This window comes from Centruroides sculpturatus, unplaced genomic scaffold, assembly GCF_000671375.1.
Source record: "Centruroides sculpturatus isolate CEXI.00-Female unplaced genomic scaffold, Cexi_2.0 scaffold88, whole genome shotgun sequence".
NCBI classification, from domain to species: domain Eukaryota; kingdom Metazoa; phylum Arthropoda; class Arachnida; order Scorpiones; family Buthidae; genus Centruroides; species Centruroides sculpturatus.
In genome coordinates this window covers 715,677-742,816 of record NW_019384431.1, presented here as the reverse complement: position 1 = coordinate 742,816, position 27,140 = coordinate 715,677, and the positions used below count along the sequence as shown (strand labels likewise).

General features: G+C 33.0%; 3 protein-coding genes across 3 annotated transcripts; all 3 read left to right on the top strand.

Moving 5' to 3' along the window:
- The first annotated feature begins 8,050 nt into the window (after positions 1-8,050).
- LOC111619761 (piggyBac transposable element-derived protein 2-like) lies at positions 8,051-9,349 on the top strand. Its single transcript, XM_023361580.1, has one exon. It carries the CDS (start codon positions 8,051-8,053, stop codon positions 9,347-9,349), a length of 1,299 nt encoding a protein of 432 aa, XP_023217348.1.
- A 6,461-nt stretch (positions 9,350-15,810) lies between these two features.
- Positions 15,811-17,247, top strand: LOC111619749. The gene has a single exon (XM_023361570.1). It carries the CDS (start codon positions 16,031-16,033, stop codon positions 16,460-16,462), a length of 432 nt encoding a protein of 143 aa, XP_023217338.1. The 5' UTR covers positions 15,811-16,030; the 3' UTR covers positions 16,463-17,247.
- An 81-nt stretch (positions 17,248-17,328) lies between these two features.
- On the top strand, positions 17,329-18,715 carry LOC111619744. The gene has a single exon (XM_023361559.1). It carries the CDS (start codon positions 17,936-17,938, stop codon positions 18,515-18,517), a length of 582 nt encoding a protein of 193 aa, XP_023217327.1. The 5' UTR covers positions 17,329-17,935; the 3' UTR covers positions 18,518-18,715.
- Positions 18,716-27,140: the final 8,425 nt, after the last annotated feature.

Sequence of the window (27,140 nt, the reverse complement as noted above, 5' to 3'; positions counted from 1 at the left end):
GATTTTGTAAAGCCTTTGTATCAAAACGTTACGTGATGGAAACATTTGAGAGATCGATTTTAATTGCATCTGTGGGTTCCCAGACGAGGTTCGAACTCGAGTAAACCGTGAAATTCTTGCGCGACACAAAATGTAAACAACGAGACTCGGAACGGTTCGAGTATGTGTCAAACTATCTGTCAAGGTCTTAGCGGAAGACAAACTCTAACACGAGCGCTCATAAACAGGTAGATCTTTGACTCGTGTGTCTAAAAAATGTTGGTCGAGATAAACCTTTTCGAAGAAAAACAAGGGAATTTTTGATAGATGAAAAATGATCGTTAAACTCTGAAATGACGTCAGAAAATGGTAAATAATGGCCTGAGTTATGAGTGCAGGTGTTATTATTTTATAAACAGTCACCGAGCAGAGTCGACAAAGAGGTATCAGATGGACACCTCGAATCGGACCTTTCCCGCGACCCGAAAAAGTTTCGTCTTGCACCTGGAGACAAAGGAGAAACCAATCGGGAAGCGAGGAATGGGACGAGGGACCAATCCGAAATGCGAACAGTGGGGGAAAACTATAAAAATCGGAACTTCAAGGTCGAAAGAGAGTCTCCTCCGGATTAAGCCTACAGTGGTGATTTAGATTGTGTTGTGCATCCGCCGATCACCGAGGACGCCGCAACGTAACAACGAACTTCTGCTTCGTCCAGATATCCTTCTCGTCCGCCCGAACTGCGACCGATCACGCGAACATTCGCCGTTCCCAGGAGCACCGAGATTTTGGAATTGTCCATTATCGATGTAAGCATGAATTCGAACAAATAAACGGATTTTATCTTGTAAAACACTTGTACATCATTTGCCTCCTTCGCCACCGCCCACATACGCGGTTTCCCTTAGGCTCATTCTGACGCGAGATAGACTTTATTCCCCCTCAACGTCGGCAAACTTACACATCCATAGTTAGTAAAAATCACATCTCAAAGTCCAAACAATTTTTTATTAGTTGAAATTTGTAGACCTTGTTCAATTTTAGGATCTTACTTTTTGCATTCTTAAAAAAGTAATCAAGCATCTTAGAATTTTTTACAATTAATATTCAAACAATTATTTTCAAATGGTTGTGAAATTTATACAGTTACGATCAAAAGCGTTGTATTAGGACTTAATTAAATTAACTAATGTAAAAATTATTCATGATAAACCAGCTTTGAGACAGGAAACACTTCTATTGCGAGTAAGCACGGACATTTTTAATTGGTCAATATAACAATAACACCAGCTGTGTTCTAAAAAGGTAGTACTGTAATATTTCTTATAAGAATTACAATAGAATTTAACTATTCACATATATTAAATAAATATCGAAAAAAATTATTATGTAATATGTAGAAAATATTCGATTTAACAAAAATTTAAATTTAATATTGTAAATATATTCTTCACAGAAATGAAACCAAGTTTTTGTCGGACATAACTCTATGTATTTGTTTGATTTTAATAATTTTATTGATTAATTTTAGCATTCTTAAATATCTTTCATCACTTATGTTTTTCTAGAAATATAAATGTTATATGTTTGCTGTAATTCGTTACCTATATCTGTAATCAGGGCTAGTTTTAACATTAGGCGAACCTAGACGACCGCCAAGGGACATCAGCCTTACTCATGAACAAAAAAAAAGATACATCATTAAGTAGTGTTAATTAATAAAAATCTTTTTAATGTTACTGTAAAGTTACAAATTCACAAGATTTGCATTTCGTCTTCAGTTCGTTGAGGCACTTCCAATGATCGATAATATGTTATAACCACAAGGAAACAAACAATCTGAAAATTATATATAAAATATCAAATAGTCATATCTTTATACAGTAGAGCGTCGTTTATCCGAATCAATTGGGGACTGGGGTTGTTCGGATAACTTATTTTTCGGATAACCAATTATGTACGAAAAAATATATTAATTTATTCCATGTTGAAATTTTTCTCCGTTGCGTGTCGCTTGGCGTTGAATTTTCGTCGATGTTAAGCCTAACGAAGACTATTGTATCGTTAAAAATTATTTTTTTATTTTGTACAAACAAAATAAATATATTGAAAAATATAAAAACAATAAAAAATTATACTTCAGAAGTTAATTTAGTATCAAAAACGTAAAATATTTGAGTAGCCNGTCGATTCTTTCGTATTTGAAGCAATTTGGAAATCGAAGTGGAATAGAATTTAACATTAGTAAATAATATAAAATAAATATTGAAAAATATAACGAAATAATTACGGCTGATAGATATACTATATTATATCTAAATTAATAGATGTTATATGTTTTTATCAAACCAAGAATTGGCATTTAGAAGGCATAGGGAATCTGTTGGATCTAATAACAGAGGTAATTATATTGAACTTGTTTATTTATTAAGTACGTCAGATAATCTATTAAAAATATATTTAGAGAATTAACTGATTGCTCCTGGAAGTCGGCTTCTTACAGAAACACAACTTCCCTATCATCAAATGTCACGGTACGCCACTGCAGTCCTGTGAAAATATTTACAGAACTATAATATTTCTTATAAGAACTACAATAGAATTTAACTATTCACATATATTAAGTAAAAATCGAGAAAAATTATTAACTAATATGTAGAAAATATTCAATTTAACAAAAATTTAATATTGTAAATACTGTATATTCTTCCTAGAAATGAAGCCAAATTTTCGTCGGGCATAGTTCTATGTATTTGTTTGGTTTTAATAATTTTATTGATTAATTTTAGCATTCTTAAAAAGCTTTCATCATTTATGTGTTTCTAGAAATATAACTGTTATATGTTTGCTGTAATTCATTATCTATATCTGTGATCAGGACTAGTTTTAACATTAGGTAAACCTAGACGCAGTGCCGTAACTAAGCAGGTGCAACAGGTGCACCCGCACAGGGCCCACTTGGAAAGGGGGCCCAAAATGCAGGTATTTGTTTTATTATTTTCCCAAACATAATTAATTAAGGGATCTAAAAGCAAATTCTCGCACAGGACACAGGAATGGCTAGTTACGGCACTGCATAGACGGCCGCCTAGGAAGTCAGCCTTACTCATGAACAAAGAAAAGATACATCATTAAGTAGTGCTAATTAATAAAAAAACTTTTTAAATATACATATTATTTTTATAAATATCCACGTATGGGTGGGTTTTTGTGTGTGCTTGCGTATGATAATATACATACAGTGACTTAAAAAATGTTTACATAATTTTTTGAAAATGACTATTGCATCGACATATAAAAATATTCACAGAAAAAACTATAAAATATTTTATATTAACAAATAAATTTACAGATTTTTTTCACAATGTTACTGTAAAGTTACAAATTCACAACTTTTCTATTTATTCTTCAGTACGTTGAGGCACTTCCAATGATCGATAATATGTTATAACCACAAGGAAACATACAATCTGAAAATTATATATAAAATATCAAATATTCATATATTTATATTATTAAATTAGTACATTTACAAACATCGCTAGACTCGATACATAATATAGCTAGACATCAACAAAATGTCCGAAATTCCATCGGGCTAGCTTACGGCTAATTACATAACCAATTTGGCTCTAGAGGTAAACGTTAGGCGCCATCTCGTATTAACATTAATAAATTAATTTAAATAATTTAGAACCGCTGGGAGAAAAAATCGGCCCCGAGCGGGACTCGAACCATAACTCTTGCTTATCGTGTAAATGCGTTGCCATTTACGCTATCCAGACCTACTGATTTATTTAGTAATTAGCCTTAAACTAGCACGATGGAATTTCGGCATTTCGTTGGTGTCTAGCTATCAATATATTAGTATATTTATTTGTGAATAAATTTTATAAATGTAAAAATGTATATGTTACGTGCGTTGCAACAACTTACATGTAATCCTAGAGTAGCCAGAAGTATAGCTGCACAAATAAGAAGGAGCTGCAATATATATTGTAGTAAAATTATCTAATCAGAAATTTAAAATTTTATATTTAATCCTAGAAATAATAAGATAAATTTTCCATTAATAAGAAAAGCTAACACGGACTTCCTAGACAGTTTCCTTTTATATATAAATATTAGGTGGGATGACCTCTCCCGTACCTCGACAAACTAAAGATCCACGGGGATAATTGCAGTTACTTTAACTAAGTTCAGCGGCCATCACACAATGCAGAATCCTAAGCGGATAGCCCCCTTATACTCACTTGAAGTCCATCAGTAGCCAAGCGGTTCCGATCCCTAAACACTGGGAATTTGGTGTGGGTTTGAGCCTCGCCAAGACGGGTTAGCCACGTGGAGTTTTCCGAGTTTCTCCACGTCTGTAACGCCAGTTACCCTTAAAAAGACCTCCCGGAAGGCATTCCCCTAGGCAGATCGCCCAAGTGTTGCGTCACAATGCAGATTCGCGTCATTCCCAGTTGAAGTGTCCGGATCGACAGCACTCGCGGAAAATCCAGGCAATCGTCGCCGGACTCGATTTAGGGCCCCTCCGTGCGGCTAGTTCCTGATCCAAACTCAAACTTTCCCGCTCTCGGAGAGAGATCAAGTTTGGATCGGGAGCTTCGGGAACATTTCTTCGCTGGTCTTTTCTGGATATATCAGACACCGGCTGTTATCCGTCAACCATTTCCATTTTGGGCCTGATCAAACCCATATATAGACCATTTTTTTGTCCTGATGGTCGCAGAAAAACATTATCTTAGTATCCATAGAACAGAAAATGTTAAAAGCCAAACAAAAAAGCAAGTTGACCATCTTTTGCTTCAATCATCAAAACTGAATTTAATTTACTAGTGATTACATTTTAAAATTTTAATTTTTAAAATAATAATTTTTATAAATTTACTAGCAGATAAGCCCGGCGTTGCTAGGGCAAAAAGTAACAATAGCGAAGATTAAGATTATTACATTACAGCCAATCTTACCCGTTTTCACAGAATGCAAGAATTAGGTTCCGTTTCCAGACTAATTAGAAAATTTTAGATGGGTCTAAAAATATGTTCGATTTCCCGCAAAAACGCAAAAACCCGCATCTGCACCTGTAAATCTTGCACGTTGCTTTCTCTTAACACTTCCATTGTTGAAGCCTTAATCCTGTCTCTCTTCCTCGCGGGGGGAATTTCGAAAAATCCCTTCTTAGTGTGCGTTCTCGTGACGTATCCTAACTGTGTACCAAATTTCAACTTTCAACTCTTAATCGCGCTGAAATGCAACGATGAAATGCTCGTATACACGCGCGCCACCTATCGTAGGATAAATGTACTATGCCAGAAACCTTCGCGGGAGTGTATTAAACAACTTCCCAAAGTTTCGTGGCAATCGGATAAATGGTGTAGTAATGCATGAAGGACAGACAGTCATACATTCGTTTTTATATATATAGATTTGAGTATTAAAAGAGAGTACTGTATTAACTTTTCCATTATTGTCACTTTTCTATTAAATAATAAATAAAAGTTTTTAAAATTCAAAGTAAATGTTAAACGTAACAATTAACAATCAAAATTCTCACCGTAATCACTCCATACAAAATTCTGTAGGTACTGCTGTATAAATGCAAAGCCACTACAAAAAAGCCAATAATTGCGGCAAGTTGAGAGAGCATTGAAATCATCAACCAAATCATCCATGGTATTAAGGCCAAACGTTTTTTCTGGAAAATTATTAAAATATCTTAAAGTTTATATTATTTATACTTTACTTTGAAATATTCCACTTACCTTAATCACGGCGTACACCTGAAGCAAACTGAGTAGAAGGAATATTAAACAGAATGTTAAAGATGAAGCGTGCACCGCAATAACTAAAATCATAACAATTATCTCTTTACTATTTCATTTACATGAGATTAAAATTTTCGATAACTTAAGATGAAGAAAGTAAACTATATTATAAATAGCAATAAATTTTATTTAAAAACACTTACAAAAATATTTTGAAGACGGATGAAATTCGGAGATAGACCAAATGGCTATGACAGTAATTAAACCGATTGCAGACACAACCTATAATAAATGCATATATATATGCATACAGTACTTTATATATAGGCCTATATAAAACAGCAAGAGAAGTAAAAACTAAAAAAATGATCCATCCCAGATTTTTATATTTTTGGACTCGGGACCTCGAAACGTCGAGAAAGGCAAAAATATTCGAAAATTTTTTTCTGTACGTATGGATGTTAATGTGCGTGTGTGTTTGTGTGTGGCACGATTTTGTTTACCCTCTTTGAAACTTAATAACTCCTGTGCCTTTTGTCGAAAATTTCAGAAATTTTGCAGGAGGTATGGGGAGATAAAGGGGATAGTGTCATATCTCGAATATGGTGGGACTTACTGACGATTTTCCTCGTTATTGGCATTTACAATTTTTTATAAAACCCATCCCTATCTGAAAACGAGCAATTATTTTATTTTGATATCGTCACAATGCCGGGCTGCAAGTTTTAATCATATTTATTAATTTATTTAATCTAAAATATATGTTTCTTTACCTCAATTTAGTATTGTAGTGCCCATGTCCCATGTACAGTACATCATACTTTCCCTTTAACAATAGAGTCGTGCCGAAAATCTAACACCTTACAGGGGGGAAAATTTTGAATTGAAATAACATGACTTCTGGTTTGCATCGGAATTTTTAATGAGTAGTACGAGTATCCATTTTTTGCAAAATTAAAGTATACCTAATTTATTAAAAAATTTATTTCATGTTTTATTGAAAGACAGTTAAATCGTCACTGACTATACATTTAGGAATCAGAGTTGCCGATTTTTATAGGTCAATTTCTCCGCTCCCAAACGCGTATAGTAAGTCTAAATATCTTGTTCAAAATAAAATTGTTTTCTTAAGTAGTGTGCAAAAATTTTAGATTCTTCTATAAAGGGGTTGCCAAAATATAAGCAATTGAAAAGTGCGAAAATTGCCAAAAAACCTGTATTTCCTTCTCTTCTTCAACAGGCACTGCAGAAGCTCCAAGGGGAAAACTACCGGGTCTAGAGTGCGCTAATTTTAAACTTAACCCTCTATAACATTTGATAGACTACAGGCAACAAACCCAATTCGCCTTTCTAATTTTTAACGGGAATTTTTACATTTGTTTTCATGCACTGTATTCTGTTGTCTACACTCTAAGTTACAATATTAGTTTAAAATCTAAAATTTAGATGGCGTTACTTGTCATAATTTTGAATTTTTCATTACTGATTTGAACATTTGAACAAGTCGGTGCATATCGCGAATATAAAAATCTGAAAATAATAGTTTTAGAAGCTGCTGGTGTTTGTTTATGTGAAATTCTTAAAGGTAAATAATTGAATTTTGTTATCTAATGTTATCTTCGAGAATTTTATAGTTTTTTATTGGATAATCTGGTATTTAATGTTTGTATCTTGTGAGCTACATCATGTGAAAAGGGTAGCTGTCTTATATGAAGAGTGTAGTTAGTCACCATGGCTATTTTCGTGTTTCAGGATGGCTCACAAACATTGCCTTCGTGAAGACGATATTATTTCTGAACTCCGTGATGATTTTGAGAGTGAAGATGGCCTGGATTTTGATGACGACAGCCTCGCCAACCCCGATTTTGACCCCGAGCTTGGAGAGTTAGCTGAGGAAACTCTGATAGATGAAATTGATATGGAGGATATAATGGAAAATCTAGAGGATGACCACATTGATCTTTCTCCTGACGTAGGACCGCTCCCTTCAACTTCAAGTGCTGCAGATCCTTCAGTTCCCATAGCAAAACGACAGAAACCCGGAAAACTAAACTTGCCCTGGAAAAAGAAAAACCTTGAATTGAATGCACAGCAGCTGGCATTTATCGGCAATGAATCACTAGATTCTAACATCTTAGACCTTGAAAGTCCTGTCCAGTTTTTTTCTTTACCTGTTTCCACCAGAACTTATCAAGAGAATATCGGATGAGACTAACCTTTACCTGGTACAAAGGGATCCCAATAACACTTTTCGTGTATCTGAAACGGAAATCCGGCAATTCATTGGTCTGGTGTACCTCATGTCACTAATTCAACTGCCCAGAGTTACCAACCACTGGAGACCCGTCTTTGGAACACCACTTATTCAACAAACAATGGCTTTGAACAAATTTGAAAAGATTAGACAGTTTCTGCATTTCAATGATAATAGCAAATTTCTTCCTCGGACTGACCCCAATGCTGACAGGATTTTCAAAATCAGACCAGTTATTGATGCCTTGAACGCAACATTCAGCAAAGTTTCACTAGAAAAGAACCTTTGTGTGGATGAGCAAATGTGCTCCACCAAAGCCCGAAATTTGCTGAAAAGATACAACTCCAAGAAACCGCACAAATGGGGGTACAAAATCTATGTCTTGAGTGGCGTTTCTGGGTTTGCCTATAAGACAGAGGTTGAAACAGGCAAAGAGAATATTGTTATTCAAGGAGAACCAGATTTGGGAGCCTCATCCAATGTTGTAATGAGATTGTCACGTATGATCCCTAGGCACCAAAATTTTAGGCTGTACTTTGACAACTATTTTACTTCTCTGCGTCTCCTAGAATATTTAGCCAAAGAAGGAATCCTCAGTCTTGGTACTATTAGAAGGAATAGGATTCCCAATTGCAAACTGTCATCAGAGAAGTTGATCATGAAGAAAGAACGAGGATATTCAGAAGAATACGTAGCCAGCATCGATGTGTCAACAGTCGCATGGAAGGACAATAAAATTGTCACCTTGGCTTCCACATTTGCTGGCCAAAAACCTGAAACTGAAGTCCAGAGATATGACAAAAAGAACTCGAGCTATGTAAACATCAAACGACCTAATGTAATTGGCGAGTATAATCGTTTTATGGGTGGCGTAGATCTTATCGACAGCATTATGGGCATATATAAGATTCGAATACGGAGCAAATGTTGGCACATGCGCATATTCTATCATTACTTGGACCTCACGATGGCCAACGCATGGCTGCTTTATAAAAAAGTGTACAAATACAAAAATATTTCTCAGAAGACCATCATGGCTTCAGCAAATTTCCGTCTGGAGGTTGCAGAGACACTATGTAAAATGGGGACGAAATCTAGTTTTTCGACACGGCAATCTCTACAAGGTGAGATCTTAGCAAAGAAACATAGAGGACCTGCTCAGCATGTGCCTCCACAGGCCGTTCGTCAAGACCAAATTGGACACTGGCCTCAATGGGCTGATAAAAAAATCCGTTGCAAATTCCCAAAATGCTTGGGATTTACTCACACTGTATGTGAGAAATGTGGCGTGGCTCTATGCTACACTAAAAATAAAAACTGCTTCAGGAATTTCCACCTTTCATAAACCATCATGCATAATTAGAATTTTTTTGAAATTATTGCTTAATGTTACCTGTAAGCTTCACTCCCAATTTTGTATTTTTTGCTCCAAAATAAAAACAAAAAATTTTTTTTAATTATGTGTTTATTATTTTCCTAAACTCTGCCTAAATTTGTTACAATAATTAATATATATGTTTTTGAGTTATAGAGGGTTAAGCTTTGATTGTTATCAGTGAAGTTCTGGCAAAACTTTAGGGTCGATAGGTCAAAGTTCACGGGGGTTCTCCATAATGATATTTTACTTTTATCGCTTAATTTTACACTTGTTAGGAAAAATATTGACTGGAAACTTGATGGAATGACTTTATTCAAAATGTTATCCACAATAATAAAAGCTCAAATTTATGCACATTAACATGAGAAATTTCACCAGAGCATATTTTTAAATGAATGCAAATTTTCTTAAAGAAATGTTTTTATGCTTACTATTTAATACGATTAAAAATGTATTACTATTACATGTTATAGTATTAATTCTTTTATTTCTAAGCTATTTATTTTATATTAGGAGTAATATAAACTATTTTATCTTTTAGTTCATAATTAGATGTAATTTAGTATATCGCTTTTCTGACATCCAAAATCGATTATAATAAAGACTATATATTTTTAAAAAACTTTATTGAATTAGAAGAGTATTTAACAAAAAAAGAAAGGTTTTGAAATATTAAAATAAAGTTACATGCTTAACTTATCACACTACACTTTTTTTTGCCGAGATTTTTATTGAAAAACTAACGTTTTCGGCCTACTCTATAGGCCAGGGATGGCCAACACGTAGACCGCGGTCGACCGGTCGACCGCAAATGTTTTGAAAGTAGCCCGCGAAGCTAAAGTTGAACAATTTGCTTTCACTTAAATTAATGTTTAAAAATCTTAATTCGATAATTTATTCTTACAATAATAGACTGTCTGTGCAACGTACCCATACTGTTTGTATTTATTCCGATGAACAATGCAAATGAATGCTAACGCATGCGCATATAAAAATCCTAAAATTGTTTGCCCATAGTCGCCCGCAGTCTATATTTTACCAAAAAAGTAGCCCTAAGGGATAAAAGTTTGGCCACACCTGCTATAGGACCTCCTCAGGCTTAACGATAGTAAAAGAACATTGGCGTTCCATTAAATAGAATACATAAATTTAAATACAAAAGATAATAACGATAAAATAATACAAATACAATAAAAAACAAAGTCAGACCTAGTAATAGAAGTAACTCATAGTCTTGCCTTAGTTTATAGTTACTTCTTTCATCAATTACTACAATGTTTATTTAAAGTATTAACTAGTACATTTATTTTTATTTATTATTTTCTATTACTAGGTCTGACTTTGTTTTTTATTGTACAGTATTTGTATTTGCATTATTTTTCCAGTTATTTTCTTGTTTTTTCCGTTCTTAATTTTTGTATTTAAATTTATAGGAAAAGGTGGTATTATGGAACCATTTCATTTCGAACTGATAATAAAGGCGAACTGTAGCGAATTGTGGCAGAACTGCACTAGGCAGACATCCATAGCAAGGGGAAAACCCGTTTCACTTCAGTTAAACGGTTGTCCCTAGTGAATTAGCATATTTGTGTTTTTCGAAATTCGAAAGTTTTGAATGCTAAGTGAATTTAATTATTTCTAAAATATAAATCGTGAAGGTTCACTGGTGCATGTATTCCGTTCCAGAGACTTAGGGGTACATATTAATCTGTATGATGTTCACGTTTTTTAAAATTTGGTCTTGACAGACATAAGTTAATTCAAGATGGCGATTCCATTGGTGCTTTTAATATAGAACCTAACTCATCTGGGAACCCAACTCCTCCGAACTCTATTTGCAAGCAGACATTCGTCAGGAGCAATTTGTGAAAAAGACACTAGGTAGAAAGCCAATTCTTCCTGAGAATATCGAAAAAGAGCTGCTGGAATACATATTGTTGATGGAGGTCATATTTTTCTATTATAAAAGTATTTTTTCGATAAAATATATTGCAGTAAATAATTTTGTAATTATTTAACATTCTTTATACTTTCCTATTTGTTTTTGGATACATTAAAAGCATTTTTTGAAAACATACAATAATATTTATATTACCACCCGATTTTCTCTAAGCCTACTTTCTGACTTTTTGTACAGAAGCCTTCAAAAACCATACTTATAGTTACACTAGCGAAAAATCCAATTTGTAACATTTAGTTTAATAGTTACCAGTACTTTTCGCACAAAAAATGTGGATGTAGTTATGATACTTTGTTTACAATTCACTAAAATGAAAATGGGGTTCCGTAATACAACCTTCTCCTTTATGTATTCTATTTAATGGAACGCCAATGTTCTTTTTCTATCGTTAAGTCTGAGGATAGCCTATAGAGTAGACCGAAAACGTCAGTTTTTCAATAAAACTATCTCGGCAAAACAAAGTGTAGTCTGATAAGTTAATTATTTGCTGAGCACGTTCTGTTTAATATTACATGCTTGATTTACAATGATTAATACTTTGATTTATTTAAATTAACTTCAAATAAATTTCAAATGTCTTTGAAAAATAATGATGATAAAAGGAATTTCACTCATTAAATCAGAAAGTGAAGTTTAATTTTTACTGTTTAAATAAATCAAAACGATATAAAATATACATGCTTATAAAGTTTAGTAATATTAATTAAAATATATAAAAAGTGATTGTCTAAATAAATTTAAATTTAATGTAATAATAATTTAATAATTACTTACAGTTGTATAAATCCCCGATGCTAGCGAAGCATCTTTACTGTTTTTAAAGCAGCAGCATTGGTGTAGTTGACATTGATACTTCATTTTTAAGTTTTCTAAAGATACAATATATGTTAAAACTTCTCAACGTTCGATAGCACCTCCCAACGATCTAGAATAAACCGAATTCATTAATTTAAGAATACATTTAATAAAGAATATTGAAAAATATCATCATCGGATATTCTACGTATTAAAATTGCGCAAGTTATTTTCGATAGAGTTTCACAAACCCACGCAGAATCTGGAGAAAGTAAAGTGGTAAACCAAGGCCGTCTAGATGATACAGGCAGTAAACCTGAAGCCGAAACTTTTGGTGACGCATTCCTCGGATCCGTTAGAAACACGTTAGAACAAGATAGTCCTGAACGAGATTTCATTTGTGATCGGATTAGCTGTGGTTGGATGCAGATGTTAAAAAAAAAATTATTAGTTGTAAACTACTTCCATGGATTAATATTAAATTAATAAAGTAAGTTAAACTTGAATTACAATAGATTGATGTTCACATATTAAATTTTAAAGAAAATGAGTTATTTTTATTCATGAACGCTAAGCCTAACTGATCATTTCAATATACGGTAGAACCCCCTGTAACGCGGGTTCATATAATGCGGATTCGTATAAAGACGCTAAAAGAGACTCCTAAAATGCGGTAAAACGTCATCGCCGACTCGTGTCGCGACAGGATTGGTCGAATCTGGACCAATAGTGGACGAGCAGCCGAACTACTTACACGCTGCGGAGAGTTTAGGCGGTAAGTTCAGTTTACTATCGTCTGTACAGTATATAGTCCTAAATTAGGTACTGTAAGTCTAATACAGTACTGTAATTTTATACATTTCTTGTGAAAAAACATTTCTTATTCAATGGTCATAAAAATTACTTCTATTAATGATGTCTCCAAAGTTCAACGAATTTTTCGCAGAAAAATAACTTATCAGAAAACAAGCTTAAGCAATGGCGTCGTCGAACGGTGCACACTCGGTAAGTAACCCTACAATGTTTTGTTTATAGCATAGTTTATACAGATTATTCCCAAAAAATTATACGTGTTTTGGAAATGTTGAGTCAAATTAGTCTAGAATCGACTAATTTTATGGAAGAAAACCTTTCAAACAGCCGTAGTCCGTAAACCTCACACGTGCCGGGCTGTAATTGGCTCATGTATTTGAGGATTCCTACAACGCGAAATTTTTATAAAGCGGACGTATCTACCGCGTTATAGGGGGTCGACTGTAAATGATTTTTAAAAAAATTTATATTTTGATACAATAGACCCCCCATAACACGGTAGATACGTTCCGTTTTATATGAATTCGGTGTTTTACGAGTCACTTAAATACATGAGCCAATCACAGCCCGGCACGTGTGCAGTTTACGGACTACGGCTGTTTGAAAGGTTTTCTTCCATAAAATTAATCGATTCTAGACTAATTTGACTCAACATTTCCAAAACACGTATAATTTTTTGGGAATAATCCGTATAAACTATGCTATAAACAAAACATTGTAGGTTAATATGTAAATTTTCGACTATAAATTCGTATCTTCTATTATCAGGACTTATTATACTGGTTTTACAGATAATATTACAAAGCTGTAAAACCAGTATAATAAGTCCTGATAATAGAAGATACGAATTTATAGTCGAAAATTTACATATTAATAAGAAAAAAGGACATTGAGGCAATTTAATTAAAACATTGTAGGGTTACTTACCGAGTGTGCACCGTTCGACGACGCCATTGCTTAAGCTTGTTTTCGTCGCGGAGCAGCGCACCAAACGGCGGCCGCGTTTTCTGACATGTTATTTTTCTGCGAAAAATTTGCTTAACTTTGGAGACATCATTAATATAAATATAGTTTTTATGGCCGTTAAATAATAAATGGTTTTCAGTAGATCCGCTGCTCGTTTAAACTCAACAGTTTGTGCAATATCCGCTATTGGTCTAGATTCGACCAATCCTGTCGCGACACGAGTCGGCGATGACGCTTTTGTGAACCGCTAGGGAGGTTGGAGGTCTCCCTTTCCAGCGACAGGTCGTTAAACCTTCTCACTGTCAGGATGGATTACAGTTTATCCTTTTCCCTGCGGTAACGGGATTTAATGTTTCGAATCGAGTGGCGGAGGGAGGAGTGCCGTCGGTAAGATGACAGGCGATATACGAGTAAAAGAGGACACCAATTTAACAAGATAACAACGATTTATTAGCTACATAGATATTACAATAACTAATTTCAAGGGAAAAATCTGAGTCCCTAAAACGCGAAGGGCCGAGAGAGAGAGTTCACAAAAATTTGTTCCATACCTCTTTCTGATGATAATCCTTTGAGGAAAAAAATTTGTTTCTCGTTGAGGTAAATACGATTAGACGTAATATTTGAAGGATCACGTAGGATTCGTAGGACAGAGTATTCGTAGGATATGATTCTTAGGACAATTATTGGTAGGATATAATATTCGTAGGACATAGTATTAAAGTGACAGCGGATGAACGACTCCCCCGAGAGGGGGAAGCAAATGGCTTTTATAGTTTCGTCGTGGGAGAATGGTCATGTGACCAATTGTTGTAAGGTAAAAGGTACGCGGATGGGTCAAAATTGTCCCCGGGCCCATGCTAACTATCAACTTAGGAGTTGGAATGTAGGATTGTTTTCGAAATGGACGGATGTTTACCCTGAACGAAAGGGGAGATTGGAATTTTTCCCTTTTTCTTTTAAGTTAGGTTTTAGTTTAGAGTTTAAAGGAAAATTTAATTGGGGTTTAGAAAAGTGCGGGATATTAATCGGGAAATTCGGTAAAAATTCCGGATTTCACACTTTACTATATTATACGAGTCTCTTTTAGCGTGTTTATACGAATACGATCGCAATTGTTTCGCCGTCTTATACGAATCCGTATTATATGAACCCGTGTTATAGGGGTCTACTGTAATTTAATGTAGTTTGGTTATTTTATTTTTCCCAGTTGAGTAAATAAGATAACTTATTAATAAAATAAGAATTTGGAACTACGATAAAGCGTCGATTATCCGAATCAATTGGGGACTGGGGTTGTTCGGAAGATCGATGTTTCGGATAACCGATTATGTACGAAAAAATATATTAATTTATCCCATGTTGAAATTTTTCTCCGTTGCGTGTCGCTTGGCGTTGAATTTTCGTCGATGTTAAGCCTAACGAAGACTATTGTATCGTTAAAAATTATTTTTTTATTTTATACAAACAAAATAAATATATTGAAAAATATAAAAACAATAAAAAATTATACTTCAGATGTTAATTTAGTATCAAAAACGTAAAATATTTGAGTAGCCCAAGACATAGCCAAAGATTGCAGCGCCACAGCACTGGCGAAAATTTAAATTTGCCGACTGGAATTCTTTCGGATGATTGACTTCCGGATAATCGACGCTCTACTGTATATACATTTATCATTTTTAGATGTAAATACTGTATACATATAAGCAAATGAACAATATAATACTAAACTTGTTTAAACTATTGTAAAATTTAAACAAGGTTAGATTTACCCTAGGTATCCAAGATAGCAGCCCATCCGGTAACCTCGACGGCATGCGCGTTTAGAAATGAAATGTAGATGGCGCTTATCATACTGACGGTTTCGTATGCAATAGATTGAATTCTGATTGATTACATTTAAATTTATTTAACATTTTTTATACAAAGACCAGTTTCTAACATAAGATGCATATATACAGTATACCTTGCATACAAATGTACTCTATATTTTATGTATTTAAAACTAAAACTTTATACTTTTTCAGATTTTTTTTATATGCATATTTATAAACAGCAATTTAAATTATTTTCTTTAATTTTAAATGCCATGAAAATGTGTGCCTGGTTGTATGTCTAATTATGGTATACAGAAGGAATACACTAATGTTTTCAGTTTTCCCAAAGATCCTATTCGATGTAAACAATACATTAAAGCAATACATAGAAAAGATATTGAACCAAGTACTAATTCTGCAGTTTGCATACATCATTTTGATGAACAGTTTATTATTAGAGAAGATAGCGCAGTGCGTGATGATGGTACTATTCTCACTATTCAACATAAACATCCTAGTCTAAAAAAGGATGCATTTCCTACAAAATTTCCAAATCAGCCATCATACTTATGTACTATACTTCCAACAAAAACGTGCAATCCAGAAGAAAGATCAACTGAATTGCTTGAAAGAGAAGAAAAAAAGTGTAAAAAGTGGTTATCCACAGATAAGATTAATTTTAAGGAGTTAGAAAAAATTGGAAGGAAAAGAATTCCTGAAGATTGAATTACAATACTATCTGAAATGGATTCATTACAATATATTTCTTTTTTAAAAATAGATGTTACACAATGTCCAAAAATTATTATTGGTATCAAAGTTATGGAAGATTTATCTGTTAAAATATGGCAAAATGAAATTTCGATTGCTCTATCAAAATTTAAGTGGATATTAGGTGATAGCATGAAATGTGATCTGTGGAGCAAGTTTGTTTAATTAATTGAATTCATATAAGTCAGATATGCATCCATTTGGATTACTGAATATCTAGAAACTGATCCAAATTCCAGTCTTTCAATGAAATAAAGTTTTATTTGTGAACAAATAAATCTTACAATAAAAGTGCCAAAATAATCATCAGAAACACTGATGTTTTCTTGTAAGTTTTTTTCACATATCCTGCAGCATACATACTAATTCAAAATATCTCAATACTGATACTGCCAAATCCTGTTTATCTTAAAAAAAATGGTAATGGATTTAGGTCATTATTAATCTGGAATAAGTAATTCACATATTACTTACCTGCATGAAAAATCTGAAATTTTAAATAAGGAAGAATGCATTGTGAATTTATTATTTAAATAAGGAATAATGCATTGTGAGATTTATGTCAAACCCAAATTATTGTACAAAGGTGGTTGAATTGAAGTAATGTCAAAAAATATTGAAAACACCGAGGAAACTACAATGCAAGTTTTTATAATATCTTCAGTATTTTCCAAAAACAAAGATGTAGTTGCATTATTTCCCATTAAAAATTTAACTGGCATAAAATTACATGTAGTGTGTTAAAATTGTTAAAAGAATGTGGATACAAAGTGATAACAATTATATATAATAATAATAGAATTAATTGTGTAATGTTTGAAAAATTTTGTAATGGTTTGTTAACAACAAATATTCAAAATCAATATTCATCATCAGACAAAATATTTTTATTATTTGATTCAGTATATTTATTAAAATGTATCAGAAACAACTGGTTAAACCAGCATGACAATAGGCAAACATTTGTTTTCTCTACATTACAAAATTCTGTTTTATTTGATTATAATAATTTACTTCCTGGCACATGTTTTGCTAATTTGCAGTGCCTAAAAACAATAAATTTTCAAGAAGAAAGTAGTACTATTAAATTAGCTCCAAAATTATTCAAGAGGGTGCTTTATCCATCAAAGTTAGAGAGACAGAATGTAGCACTAGCTTGCAGTATATTTAATTAAAAAAAATGCTGCTTTGACAATCAAACAGCAAATGCAAAACAGTATGGAAACTTCTTACTTTCTAGATATAATCGCCAAATGGTGGAAAATACTAAATGTAAACATCCACATAAAAGAAAAATTCTAAAAGACAAATTTTCTGAACCAATAACAGATATTTTGGATTTTAAAGTTATATTTTTAAAAGACATGTTTAAATGGTTCCAAGTATGAAATAATTATCATTAATTATTATAATCATCAGGTTGCTCAAATGTCCAGTAATCAACATGGGAAATTAACAGTAAAAACTCAAAAAGAATTAGAGCATACAATTAAAGCAATGTATGAACTTACAGAATTTATATTAAATGAACTTGGAGCACATTATGTGTTATTGGGTAAATTTCAAACAGATATGCTGGAAGCTCGCTTTGGACAGTATAGACAGATGTCAGGAAGTAGCTATCATATTTCTGTTTCTGAAATTATTGAATCAGAAAGAAAACTGAAATTAATAAGCCTGCTAAATATGAAATCATCCAAAATTGGGAATTTTCAAATTAGAGCATTTCTTGAATCTTTTGCTAATAATGCAGAGTTGGATAGATTTGATTTTGATGTTGAAGAAGCATTTGAAGGCATAATAGAAAAATCTGATATTATTATTATTGCAGAACAGAACATGTCAGTTCTGATTTACACTGCAAGTTATGTTGCATATTCAGTAATTAAGAAAACTTCTTGTGAACAATGTAAATCATTACTAGCATGTGATTCTCCACTAGAGTATAAATGTACAGATAATGATTTGGCAAAATATCTGAAGATAATTGATAGAGGTGGTCTTAAATAGCCACAAGAATTTGTTGTAATATGTATAAATACCTTTCAGATATTGCAGACCATTCTGAATGATTATGAATGTGAATTTTTGGCACTAAAAATTGGAAAAAAAGCTTTAGTAAGTTTAGTAATGAATAAATTAGTTGAAAATAATGTATTTTGTTTTCAAAATAATATTTGCAGTTATAAGAAAGATAGAATTCAATAAATTGATAAAATGTTGTGTTGAAATAATGTCCAACATATTAATAAATAATTATTGCAAAATTAGAAATGATAAATTAAAAGAAAGAAAACCAATTAGAAAGTTTATGACATTTAAAAAGTAACGTTAATATTGATTATAAACAGCTTTGTAAATAATAAACATGTTAAATATTCTGTAACTAAAATTGTTTCATTTATATAGTTTAATTAAACTTTTAATAAAATTTAATATATAAGGACGAATTGGTAATTTTTTAATAATTTTTTAAACACCTATTTAAATAATTGTGATTGATAAAATGTTAAATTATTGAATTGAACAATATGTATACAATTACAGTAAAATATGGTGTATTATTTAAGAGATATATCTCTAGAATAAAATGTAAATGGAGTACGTAATAAACTAACACGGCCCCAGCGTATGACGTCACTCAACTAGTATTACGGCCTATATCATCTAGATCAGTGTTTCCCAACCTTTTTTGTGCTATGCCCCACCTAAGCCTTTCTAAAATTCTTATGCTCCCTAACATATACAGCAGCTATACTGTTAACTTAAATTCTGGACGAGTCCATTTTCAAATTGCCCCCCGTGTGGGATGTGAGCCCCACGTTGGGAAACACTGATCTAGACATTCTAGAGTCTAGATTCTAGACGGCCTTGGGTAAACCCACGCAAAATTGAGTTAGCATTCTCCAGTTCTATGTGAATTAGTGTAGTAAAGTAAGTTTGTGTATATGTTATGAACTAACTGATTAATATTGACATCATCCACAATGGCCGTGCATTATAAATAATGACGAACAAAATCGGGCACTGTAATAAATTTCACGTTCTTTAGCATAAAGTTATCACACTAGTAAGTCAATATGAATGAAGTATTCATATTGACTTATTGGAAAACGTGATAATGATATCTTGAGGAGTGATCCATCTGGCAAAATTAGTTTAATTAAAACAGTTAATAATACTTTTAAAAAATAATCCAGTTTTTAAGTGAAATTTTCACATATTTTATTGAAAGCTAAGTACAAAGTCATTGCCAAAATAAACTTATTTTAATAATCATTCTAATTATTGTATAATGTCTGTTGATCAATATTAAAGAGTTTATGTAATTAATATATCTGTATTAATGCTTGTATTACGCATATAATATGAGTGTTGTTAAAATACTTTGTATAATTCTTAATAAAAAAGTTACGTTTTTTAAAAAATCAAGTTTCTCAAAGGGAATATCTATTCAATTTACGGTGATTAATAAATTAATCAATATTTAACAGGCTGTATGGGAGTTTCACTCATTATTCGTAACGACTGGACATTGTAAATAATGACCTAACTTATTAGTCACCTGGCCCATATATATACATACATATATATTAATAAAAGAAGTGTTGGAGAAAATGGATGAAAGGAGAAGATGGAAAAGCGCAAATACATTAGATGCTAAAGAAAAATATAGAACAATCGATAAACAAGTGAAAAGTATGGCAAGAGAAGCTAAGGAAGATTGGCTAGACAGAATATGCTATGAATGAGAAGAACATAAATTGTCTCAAGATCTGAGAAAGGTCTATCAAAACATTGATTTAATCTCAGGAAAGAAAAGAAGAGTGAAAATTGGGGCAATAAAGGATGAGAATGGAGAAATTTTAATGCAGAAGGAAAAGCAATTAGTAAGATGGAATGAATATTTGACAAAACTTTATAAAACAGAGGATAACATGGAATGTCAACTGGAGGAGGAATATGACGATGATGAAACCCCTAAATTTCTGGAGGATGAAGTTGAGGCAGCCTTGAAAAAATTGAAGAATAGGAAGGCACCTGGAATTGATGGCTTACATGGGGAATTGCTTAAGTCAATGGGTTTTGAGGGAAGAAGGATTACAAGTCATGTTCTCAATAAAATTCTTGCAGAAGAACAACTACCCACAGACTTTACTAATTTAATATTTATACCTATACCCAAAATAGCAGGAATACTGGAATGCGACAAACATAGAATAATAAGTTTAATAAGCCATATCTCAAAAGTTTTAACTAATACTATCTATAGAAGAATAGAACCGAAAATTGAAGCAGAACTAAATGAAGCAGAACTAAATTGAAGCAGAACTAAAATCACAATTTGGATTTAGAAAGAACAAAGGAACTAGAGAGGCCATTACATTAATTAGACTTATTGGAGAAAAAATTATTGAAAAAAATAGAGATCTTTATCTGTGCTTTGTGGACTATGAAAAGGCGTTCGACAACGTTAATCACACAATTTTATTTGAAATACTTCAAAAAATTTGAATAGATAAAAAGATAATTAAAATTATTCTCTCTTTATACAAAAATCAGAAAGCAATAATAAAAATTGATGAAAAAGAATCCAACTGGATAAGGGTGAAAAAGGAGTGCGACAGGGATGCGGACATTCGCCACTGTTATTTAATATTTACAGTGAGTGGATGATGCGAGAAGCACTTGAAGATTTTAACGAAGGAGTGAAAAATCAATAGATGATTAAGAACAACATAAGAAAATCAATGGATGCTTAATAAAGAACATAAGATATGTTGTTTATTAAGCATCCATTGCTGACGACATGGTCCTGCTGAGTGAAAGTAAAGAGGGATTACAGAAAATTCTGAATCGACTGTTCAAAACTGGATTGGAGAAATTCCATATGAAAATAAATGAACAGAAGACAAAAGTAATGAAGGTTTCAAAGAAGGAAGATATGGATGAATTCCAGATCATTCTGGGAAATAAGGAACTTGAAAGGGTTAAAAAGTTTGAATATCTAGGAAGCTGGATAACGAGTGATAATAGATGTAATACGAAAATTAAAAGCAGAATTAATAAAGCAAAAGTTGCATTTTATCAGATTTACCATATATTAACAAACAGAGGCCTTAACATAAAACTGAAAATAAAGATCCTAAAGACAATGATCTGGAGTGTACTAAGATACAGATGCGAGGCATGGACTCTTACACATGAAATGATGGAAAGAATTAACTCATTTGAAATGTGGTGCCTGCGAAAGATGCAAAGAATAAGTTGGACGGAGAAAATAACAAATGAGGAAGTTTTGGTCAGGCTGGGTTTGAGGAGAAAGTTGCTTATAAATATCCAACAAAGAAAGGTACGATATGCTGGACATTTGGCTAGAGGATCAGGAGGACAACTGCTAAAGACGGTGATTGAGGGACTGGTGGAGGGGACAAGACCTAGAGGAAGACTCCGAAAGACTTGGAGAGACAACATCAAAGACTGGACTGGAAAGGATTTAAGAGAAGCCTGGAATAGAGAAACATGGAGTGGAATAGTTTATCAAATGCAACCCTCTGTAGAGAGAATGCCACTGGATAGATAGATAGATATATTAATAAAGAAATGAAAAAACTGCTTTTGTTATACTAATATAAAAATAGCAACTTCTTATTTACTGTAATAACTTTGAAATATAGAAAGTTAATTCGGAAATGCTCTTGATATTAAACATATACGAGCCTGCATTACAACATCGTTTATAAATACATATTAATATTAATAATATTACCACGATTATATATATAATATATATTTATATTTATAAACTTTATTTCAATCGAGTTAATTTAATTGTTTAAACATATAATTTAATAACATTTCATAAGAATATGCGATAAAGACGTCAAGTAATTTTCAAATTTCTACATTTTTCGGATTATAAACAAATTTACTTTTATATAAAATGCATATATAGGATCTATACTGTATATATATACATGTAATAGCATGTATATGTAAGCATTAAAGTTTGAAACATTTTAAATTTCATGAAAAGATCTGTGATATTAAAAAACTGACATACATACTTGTTACATTACTAACATCTGCCACATAATTTTATTACTAACGCCTTACATCTTGGAAGTAAACAGTGTCTAGCAAAAATAAATTACAGCGCGCGCGCATGGTGACCTTTCTCGTTCTTTTTTAAGCCGTATGAAGGCGCTATTGTACAGGACCATCCATTTGTTGTGAGGTGGTTAAGAGTTTATCTGTGATTAAGAGTTTTCGGTTAGACGTAAGCAAAAAGACTAAAGCCCAGGAAAGATCGTAGACCTAATATTTACAAGTAGGTTTAGATGTAATTTCACACGCTAAATCGATTGGTATAAAACAATTCACGTACGACTAACCTTTCAGAAGATAGGAACGGTTGTGTACTCGTGTATATTTGTTCCGTTTAATACCGACTTTATTAATAAAACACGTGCACATTCATTGGTATTTAAAAATGCATTACATTGATTCATCATAATACATTCCGTCGACGAGAAAAAAGGACGTTTACAATGGTGTCGTTAACGCAGAGACGAAGTTACAGTACAATGACCTACAGCAGTGTTTTTCAACCTGTGGGTCGCGACCCCTAGGGGGTCGCAAAGCCTTACACGGGGGTCGCGGGTAAAAGAAAAAGACAAGTGTTTGTAGGTCCTACACTACAATAAAAAAACTACAATCTCAGTGAGAAGGCTGTGCTTGTTTATTTTACAGTACAATTGGTTTTTTGATCGATATTTAGGTCTCAGCAGAAAGAAACTTAAATATGTAGTTTTTAAAATCACTGACATAGTTTTAATATGGCCCTGGGGAGTCGCCAGAATTTTTTAACTTGTAAAAGGGTCGCTTATTCAAGAAGGTTGAAAAACACTGACCTACAGGAAGCTTTCCTGGCGAGGAACATATCGAGTAAAACGTCATCGTGACGTCACTCTTAAAATTCTTAAATACCACGTAAACAGTAAAAAAATAGTCGTTAAAGAGATATAATTATTACATATAAAATTTTAATAACAAGTACAAACTACAAATTTTAATAAAAAAGTGTCCGCATTAAGGGACGAATGCGGAACACTGTCAGAGTGTCCGCATTAAGGGACGAATGGGGCACTTGCCCTCCCCGGAATCGAGTAAAACATTCCGTAAATTATAAACGTAAAAGTAATTGAGATATGCATCCTTATACCCTCGACTAAGGTTTCTCATTTCCCGGTCTTTTGCTTGTTCCGGGATTCCGGGATAAAAATGAACTGTTTCCCGGGATCCCGGGACAAAATTAATTATTTTTAAGATATACAAAATATCATGAAATCAAATGATATAATTATTTTTCATTTTTTAAAGTAATTTATGACGTTCTGTAACCTCCAAAATCATATTAATAATGCTGTGTAAGATATATATTAAAAATTACCTTTGAATTACGTAGAAATTTTTACAAATAGAAAAAATTTATTAAAGTTTGCTGGAAACTGCTACAACAACAACAACAAAAAAAATGCTTTGAATTGAGTGAAAAGTTTTTAAAAAATGAACTTAAATCAAACTTTTAACTTAGAAAGTAATTTTCGTTTTTTAAATAAAATATAATACAAAATATTGTAAATTTTTATCAGAGTCTAAAAAGCAAAGATGGTCAATCAATACTCCCAGAGTATCTAAGGTATGGCCAATGTGGCCCCCGCCATAGGCGCCGATTTAATAAAGGCGCCAACGGAGTTATTAGGTTATGTACACATTAGGCGTTTTGCGTTGCGTTAAACGCACGTTAGCAGCGTACACACCGCGCGTTTAGCTCGGCGTTCGACGACCGTTCGCACTGGCTCAGTTTGGAAATGGACATGAAATTATTTGCTTGTGTGTGGCTCCTCTATCGTCGCTATAAAAGACGATGGCAACGGCAAAGAGAATTTTGGGTGCACCCAATATTACGAGATAGACTGACGCATGAAATGTTTGTGACGTTGTATCCAAAACTAAGACAATAAGAACCCAAGTTTTTTAATTCTTTTAGAATATCTATAAAATCATTTGACGATGGCTGATCTTTTAGATTTCGTCAATAAATAGATCAGTATCGAAATGATCGATCTCCATTTCGGCCAACGTGCGTCCACTCTACCCGAATGCGCGCGATCGAATGTACAGTACAACAACATGGCAGCATATGTATCTCAAAGCGCGCAGCTGACGCCCGCGAAACGCGTGTTCTAACCAAAATCTATCAACGCGCACTTGGCCAGAAGCGCTCGTTTGAGTATGTATATGTATGAGGAACTCTTGATTCTTTAAAACGCGCGTTTTAAAGAACCGGAAAAGTAATTACATTGAAGATACATTTTAATTTTTCTTTTTAATTAAAATGTATTTCCCATAGAATTTAAATGAAAATGTAATTTCTAATTTTTATTTCTTATTTTCTACAAAGCTGGTGCAAATATAAATTCATCCCATTCCACCATTTCGTAAAATATCTTTATTTTCAAGTTTTAATAACTTTCGTTTTTTCTTTCAAATCATCAAACTATATCTTTCTCTTTCTACCTCTTTTTTCTTTTCTCACATATTTTTCTTTTCATCACATTTCTCAACAAACTTTTCAAAGTATGCCTCATAAAATTCCTCTTTCTTAATACATTCTATAAAACAGTTCATTCACTTTTCTTAATACTTTTTTATTTGTAATTCTTTCAGTTTAACTTGTCTCCTCCATTTTCCTCCATGTTTCATTCTAAAGAATCCACACATTTTCCTTTCTTTTCCTCTTAGTTTCTGCTCATATAATTTTAAGAAAACTTTTTGTTCATATAGATTAAATTTTTGCTGATGTATAACGCTAGTAGTGATGTGCCGGATATCCGTATCCGTATCCGTATCCGCGGATATCCGAGGGAAAAAAAAATCCGTATCGGTATCCGTTACTTTTTAGCTGATCTTTAGCGGATCTTTTATCTTAATGAATTTCATTACTTATATGAAATTTTAAAGATAGGTAGCAATAGCACATTCGTCATTTATTATCGTAAAATACAGGTAACCCCCGTATAACACGGCACTTCTATAGCACGGATTCACTCTGACACGGTTCGAGAATTGGGTAAAACCCTCGTACAACATGAAATGTAATAAATTTTTACATACTTAAGTAATAATAGTTCACGAAAATTATTATTTTCGTGAACTATTAGTACTTAAGTATGTAAATTTTCTCTTCTCGCCTTCTGTCGATACACGTGGTCCTTCTCGAAACTTGTTTCATGTTGCCAGATCGCGACGCTTCTGCTTCTGATGTTGCCGAATGTTTTTCCCTTATTCCATACTTGCTTTATTCTTCATAAGTGCTTAGCACCATATAAGGAAATTTATAAAGATCTTTTAACTAGAAGCAAGCAATCTAAAATTACATACATTTTGCAAAAGGTAAAGCATGGATCTGAAGATAATGCAGAAAAATGCTCAGAGGATAAGGATAACTTGCCAAAAAGAAAACGCTCTCGGTTAATTAATAGTGTTTTTAGTGATGACGAAGAAAATATTTGTTTAATTTATATTAATATGTATCACTTAAAAAATTTAATGAAGATATTTATCTTAATTATGAAAATATACTAGCATGTTTTTTAATTTTTGGAACCTAACCCTCATTTTCGTATTAGTTCTTTGTTTCGTATAACACGGCAATTTTTTGGAACGTAACTACCGTGTTATACGGGGGTTACCTGTATTTCCATATTACACTACTAAACTTTTTTGTCGACATTGTTTTTATTTTAATTTAACTCAACACTCTCCAAAAACACAAACGTAATCTATGCTATCCCGTGTCACACTAGCCACAAACCAGTGTTTCCCAACGTGGGATCCACGCCCCACAAGGGGCAATTGGATTGCTAAGGAGGGCAATTCGAAAATGGACTTTCCAGAGTTTAAGTTAACCGTATAGCCGCTGTATATGTTAGGGAGACATAAGAATTTTAGAAAGGCTTAGGTGGGGCATAGGACAAAAAAGGTTGTGAAACACTGCACTAAACTATTGTGGCGGTACGCTATATTTATGTAAATATTAATTTTAGTTTAGTTTCGTTTCTTCTTTCTACCCTTAGTTCTATTGTTCTATTTTCTTCTAGAACTTTCTTATCTATTCCCTGTCCCTTGGGTGGGAAGAGCAGTTTTTAGAAATTTGAGAAGCAAAGGTGTAAAGAGGAGCCGGAGAAAAAAGAGAAATGATGTAGCAGGTCATTTTTAAACCGGACTGCAGAGTGTACGGACGAGGTGTATTTTCAATGACCGGATAGTTCAGAAATAAGTTCAGAAAGAAGTTCCTGTTTTAAGGTCGTATTGACGACTGTGGAAGGAAAAATCCTAATTATTGAAGAAGAGAACTGGCCAGTTATAGGAGAAGGACGTGTTTTATCCCACCGAACAGTATGCATAAAGAAACAAGCCGAAAAAAGGGACAAAACCCCCAGATATCCCTATTTCTATCTTATCTACCATTTTTTCTGTCTTCTTATTTCTATCCCTTTTTCTGCTATTAGTGTTAAGTTAATGTTTAAGGTTCCGGGTTATATTGTCGCGATCGGGATCTGTATTG